This window comes from Embiotoca jacksoni, unplaced genomic scaffold, assembly GCF_022577435.1.
Source record: "Embiotoca jacksoni isolate LCO1_2020_lvr unplaced genomic scaffold, fEmbJac1.0.p SCAF_51, whole genome shotgun sequence".
In the NCBI taxonomy this organism is placed as follows: domain Eukaryota; kingdom Metazoa; phylum Chordata; class Actinopteri; family Embiotocidae; genus Embiotoca; species Embiotoca jacksoni.
In genome coordinates this window covers 2153409-2159416 of record NW_027185405.1, presented here as the reverse complement: position 1 = coordinate 2159416, position 6008 = coordinate 2153409, and the positions used below count along the sequence as shown (strand labels likewise).

The following is a 6008-nucleotide window of genomic DNA, read 5'->3' as shown; positions in this document are numbered from 1 at the left end:
ATGAAAAAAATGAGGGTGCTTAAATTGTTGATGTTTGTAACGTAGAGTCTCTTTGTTGTCTTAGTGAAGCGAACGATCCGCCAACTCAACGAAAATTGATCGACATTTGTGGGAAAAAGAAAACGTAAGCGGGGAAAACTCACACTGGCAGAAAGCAGCGTTCTTGATACGAGTGATGGGATAAACGCTGTCGTAGTGATTCCCGTTCAGGAAACACAGCCGCACCTGAGAAACAGAACAAAAGACTTTAAATCAGCAGTTTGATGAAGTTTCTGTTCATTTCTTGGGTGTTTATTACATCTGGTGTGTTTCACGGTGGACCGATAATAAACTGTCAACTTGTAACTTTATTGTCTTAAACAGGGAAATTTAACCATTTTGGGCTCCAATAATTAGACAGTAAAACTGTATTCTACATTTGTTGTGTTTCTGGAATCAAACTCGACAAAGTTCAACCGTTTTAGTTTGAAGCGGCCGACGTCTCCGGCTCACCTTGTCCTTGAAGTTCTTGTCAGTGATGTTGACAGCCGGTCGGCCGGCTTCCTGGAAGATCAGAAAGTCCCTCCTGCAGGAAGAGACGGAGACAGCGGTGAAACGAGGGGACGGCCCGATGACGAAGACTCGACATCATCATCATCATCATCATCAAACGACTCGTAAAAGAAGGACACGGATTCAGAGAAAGGTTCAGGAACCAAACGTGAAGTGAGGTCGTTTTAAAAAAACAAAAGAAAAAGAAGAAACGTGAGAAGAGTTTTAATTTACAAATAAATTCATTCAAATTGCAGTAAACACAAAAATAATAAAACTTCTTGAACGTTTGAGCGCTCAAAGCGCGCGAGAGAAATAAACCGAACTCCGACCGCTGCTTACGATGGTTGATGATGATTTTCCGCATCATTTTCTCTTGCTGACTTTTTCAAGAAGAATGATGTCATCGTTAACTCACTTGTACATGACAGCCAGCGCGTTGATCTCCACCTCCCCGACCCACTGCTGAGGAACGGAGACCAGCGTTAAAATCACACCTCGGTTCTACCGAGAACCAAACAGGAAGTGAGGTGAGGAGTACCTGCGGGTCCTGCAGCTTCGACAGGTAGTCCTCGAAGTTCCCTTCGATGAACTGCAACACAGGAGGGAGCTCAGACCACAACGACAACAACATCAACATCAACATCAACAACAACAACATCCTCCTTGTTCACTTTAAACCGAGAATAAAACTCCTCCTCAGTCCAAAACAAGAACGACCTACCGCCTCGTAGCCGTCTCTGTTCTGCTTCAGGAACTCCACACACTTGGCCCGGACCTCCGTGTGGAGGCTCTGGCAGTGCAGCACCTAGACGGGGTCAAAGGTCAACAGGTAGAGTTGATATGGCAACACAAATAAACACAAATCTGTGACAGGCCGATAATAATCTAATGACGTCATAGATAATAATACATCCATGAGAGCGACTTTTAATTTAATACTTTAACTACATACTTCTGTACTCCTAATCACATGAAGTACTTTTACTTGTAACGGAGTAACGAGGAAGTTTTAAAACAGCGGTCCGTTTAGAAAAGTTCCATTTTAAAGAGTTTCGGGTGTAAAGTTTTAAAAATGTTTACTTTTAGCTTCTTGACCAAACTGACACTAATGTCGGATCCCTTAACTTTCATCCGGCTGACATTAGACTCTCTACTGTCTCTCCACTGTCTCTTTACTGTCTCTTTACTGTCTCTTTACTGTCTCTACTGTCTCTAATGTCTCTCTACTGTCTCTCCACTGTCTCTTTACTGTCTCTTTACTGTCTCTACTGTCTCTAATGTCTCTCTACTGTCTCTCTACTGTTTCTACTGTCTCTAATGTCTCTCTACTGTCTCTCTACTGTCTCTGTCTCTTTACTGTCTCTTTACTGTCTCTTTACTGTCTCTCTACTGTTTCTACTGTCTCTAATGTCTCTCAACTGTCTCTTTACTGTCTCTCTACTGTTTCTTTACTGTCTCTCGACTGTCTCTTTACTGTCTCTCGACTGTCTCTTTACTGTCTCTCTACTGTCTCTTTACTATCTCTACTGTCTCTCTACTGTCTCTACCGTCTCTCTACTGTCTCTACTCTCTCTCTACTGTCTCTACTCTCTCTCTACTGTCTCTACCGTCTCTCTACTGTTTCTACTGTCTCTCTACTGTCTCTACCGTCTCTCTACTGTCTCTACCGTCTCTACTGTCTCTACTATCTCTACTGTCTCTACTGTCTCTACTGTCTCTCTACTCTCTCTCTACTGTCTCTTTACTGTCTCTATACTCTCTCTCTACTGTCTCTCTACTGTCTCTACCGTCTCTCTACTTTCTCTACTGTCTCTCTACCGTCTCTCTACTGTCTCTCTATTGTCTCTACTGTCTCTACTGTCTCTCTATTGTCTCTACCGTCTCTCTACTGTCTCTACCGTCTCTCTACTGTCTCTCTATTGTCTCTACTGTCACTCTACTCTCTCTCCACTGTCTCTCTATTGTCTCTACTGTCTCTCTACTGTCTCTACCGTCTCTCTACTGTCTCTATTGTCTCTACTGTCTCTCTATTGTCTCTACTGTCTCTCTACTGTCTCTACCGTCTCTCTACTGTCTCTACCGTCTCTCTATTGTCTCTACTGTCTCTATTGTCTCTACTGTCTCTCTACTGTCTCTACCGTCTCTCTACTTTCTCTACTGTCTCTCTACCGTCTCTCTACTGTCTCTACGTCTCTCTACTGTCTCTCTATTGTCTCTACTGTCGCTCTACTCTCTCTCTACTGTCTCTCTATTGTCTCTACCGTCTCTCTACTGTCTCTACCGTCTCTCTACTGTCTCTCTATTGTCTCTACTGTCGCTCTACTCTCTCTCTACTGTCTCTCTATTGTCTCTACTGTCTCTCTACTGTCTCTACCGTCTCTCTATTGTCTCTACTGTCTCTATTGTCTCTACCGTCTCTCTACTGTCTCTACCGTCTCTCTACTTTCTCTACTGTCTCTACTGTCTCTCTATTGTCTCTACTGTCTCTACGTCTCTCTACTGTCTCTCCTGTCGCTCTACTCTCTCTCTACTGTCTCTCTATTGTCTCTACCGTCTCTCTACTGTCTCTACCGTCTCTCTACTGTCTCTCTATTGTCTCTACTGTCTCTCTACTGTCTCTACCGTCTCTCTACTGTCTCTACCGTCTCTCTATTGTCTCTACTGTCTCTATTGTCTCTACGTCTCTCTACTGTCTCTACCGTCTCTCTACTTTCTCTACTGTCTCTCTACCGTCTCTCTACTGTCTCTCTATTGTCTCTACTGTCTCTACGTCTCTCTACTGTCTCTCTATTGTCTCTACTGTCGCTCTACTCTCTCTCTACTGTCTCTCTATTGTCTCTACCGTCTCTCTACTGTCTCTACTGTCTCTCTACCGTCTCTCTACCGTCTCTACTGTCTCTCTATTGTCTCTACTGTCTCTACGTCTCTCTACTGTCTCTCTATTGTCTCTACTGTCGCTCTACTCTCTCTCTACTGTCTCTCTATTGTCTCTACCGTCTCTCTACTGTCTCTACCGTCTCTCTACTGTCTCTCTATTGTCTCTACTGTCTCTCTATTGTCTCTACCGTCTCTCTACTGTCTCTACCGTCTCTCTACTGTCTCTCTACTGTCTCTCTATTGTCTCTACTGTCTCTCTATTGTCTCTACTGTCTCTCTACTGTCTCTACCGTCTCTCTACTGTCTCTACCGTCTCTCTATTGTCTCTACTGTCTCTATTGTCTCTATTGTCTCTACCGTCTCTCTACTGTCTCTCTATTGTCTCTATTGTCTCAGACAGACCGATCCAGCTCTCGGCTGTTTTCTTTACCTGCTCGGCGACGGCCCGGAACAAGCACGACCCGTCTTTGGCGATCTTCTTCCGATGCAGACCGATCGACCTCAAGTACTCGTCCATTGATCTCTCCTCGCTCCTTTCCTCGCTCCTTTCCTCGCTCCTCTCCTCGTTTCCCTGCTTGCCTGCGCCGCTGGCCATGCTAGCAGGGGGCTAGCCGCTGAAGCTACCTGCGTCTGGACTCAAACTTTCAAGACTTCAATTTGTTCTGTTTTTTGCCACCGAGTCGGTTTTATACAACGAGACCCGCGAGCCGGACAGCGTCAGCGACGACGACGACGACGACAGCGGCCGGTTTCGTTTCCCAGGAAGCTCCGGCTCGTCCCACACAAGCTGCTGCTGCTTGTCAGAAAGTGAAAGTAGTTCAGTCAACTTCAGCTCGCCGTTAGCACGCCAGCTAACGGCTGGCGACACGCCCCCTTCTTCCTCGACGGTGTCAAATTCGACTCAAGGTAACCCGGCACTTCCTGTTACCCTCCAAAGTAAAAGCCGAAGCATGTAAATACGGCGGTGGTTTGTTAATTTCAAAATAAAGTTTTCAGACGTTTTAGTGTAAAAGTGTATTATTTCCAGGACGGAATTAAAATGACTTGTTCGCCCATAATTTGTTAAAGAAATTTTCTTACAGCTGTTTTTTGTAAAAAAAAAAAAAAACACAAAAAAAAAACCCTCCCTAACCACACAAGACTTCTGCCATTTTCCGATCAAAATAAAAGCTTTACATTCGAGTTAAAAACGTCACAAACAAACATTCGTCAAATCCTTCAGATTTACAACGAAAATCAAATGAAACCCTGAAATTCTGCAAAACATTTTTTTTTTTTTTTTTTTTTTTTTTTTTTTTTTTTTTTTTAAACACTTCAAACCAGCAGATTTCTCCCCTTTTCTTTTAAAGACATTCAAGATTCAGTGAAGGAACAAGCAGAGTTTGTGCACTGAATTCTGCATCAAACTGTTCCCACAGCTTCAGTGCAAAATCTTTAATGCAAAATTAGTATAAAACAGAATATTTCCCTTTGTACTTCTGTGAAGTAGTCGCATAACAAAACAGAAATTGTCCCTCAGTACTCTACTTAACCTATCTGACTCTTTCTTCCCATCTTCATGACTTCCTCTCTCCTCCACCCGTCATCTCTCTGCGGTTCCTCCATCTCCTCCTATCACTCGCAGCAGTATTGATTTCCAGGCCTTGCAGAGTGCTGAGAGGCCGAGAGCAGCTGGGTGTTGGTCGGACCGTGTGCATGAGTGTTTTGTAATGTGACCCTGCTTTCCAGTCTTCATGCTAAGCTAACGAGCTTTTACCTTATGATAAAGTTTATGTAACATAATATTTTGTTTATATTTTGTAATAAAAGCAATTTATTGTATTTTGTACGCCATATGTAAAGCTTTTTAACCTGAATTTAATGTAAATAGACATAAAATGTGTTTTTTAAACCATTTCTTTTCAATTAAATTCAAAACTTTGCTGTAAAATGTTTTAAAGTTGTCTGAATTTGAGGGGTTTTATTTTATGCGTTTTTACAAAGAATTCAATGTAATTTAGCTTTAAAGGAAATTAAACAATTAAAAAATCTTGTTCCAAAACTATAATTACCAATTGTACCTATTTACATATTAAAAAGTTATTATACGGTTCATTTTTTGTATTAAAATCAATTTACTGTATTTTTATGGCATTTACACTTAAGAGTAGAAAAATCCCTGCAAAATAATGCAGTGATTTATTTGAAATAATTATATTCTTTTGTGTAGCTTAATTGTTTTGATCACTTTTTTATTTTTTTATGGTTGAACTATTCTTTTAAGCCTGAAGCAGTAATGCAGTAAAGTTGTTCGAGTAAATTCTTTTGACCTTTTCTGTCTGTGAACACATGAAACGTCCTCGACATTCGTCTGCACCTTTAACTGCCACACTTCCTCCTCCTCTTCCTCCTCCCTCCTCCCTCCTTTTCCTCCTCCCTCCTTTTCCTCCTCCCTCCTCTTCCTACCTCCCCATTAATGCCATTTACTGAAATCTAATAATGCCCTCCGTGTGCCACGGTGGAGAGAGGCGCTCCCTGATTGGCCGAGCCCTCGGCCCGCTCGCCGGCCAATGCGCGGGCCTCCTGCTCGCCGCCATGGAGACCTACAACATGCCAGG

The 6008-nt window shown here is 42.7% G+C and overlaps 1 protein-coding gene across 2 annotated transcripts in view; it reads right to left on the bottom strand.

The window, feature by feature from the left end:
* Positions 1–4283, bottom strand: part of otud4 (OTU deubiquitinase 4) — a 13038-nt gene extending 8755 nt beyond the window's left edge. Inside the window, exons 1-6 of one of the 2 annotated variants that reach the window (XM_069172187.1) lie at positions 3842–4283; positions 1256–1339; positions 1073–1123; positions 950–996; positions 493–565; positions 144–225 (exon numbers count right to left, since the gene is read on the bottom strand). In XM_069172187.1, coding sequence (XP_069028288.1) covers positions 144–225; positions 493–565; positions 950–996; positions 1073–1123; positions 1256–1339; positions 3842–4006 — 502 coding nt within the window. In that variant the 5' untranslated portion in view covers positions 4007–4283. The remainder of the gene's footprint in view (positions 1–143; positions 226–492; positions 566–949; positions 997–1072; positions 1124–1255; positions 1340–3841) is intronic. The other variant, XM_069172188.1, reaches the window with a different exon arrangement.
* Between the last annotated feature and the right edge of the window lie 1725 nt (positions 4284–6008).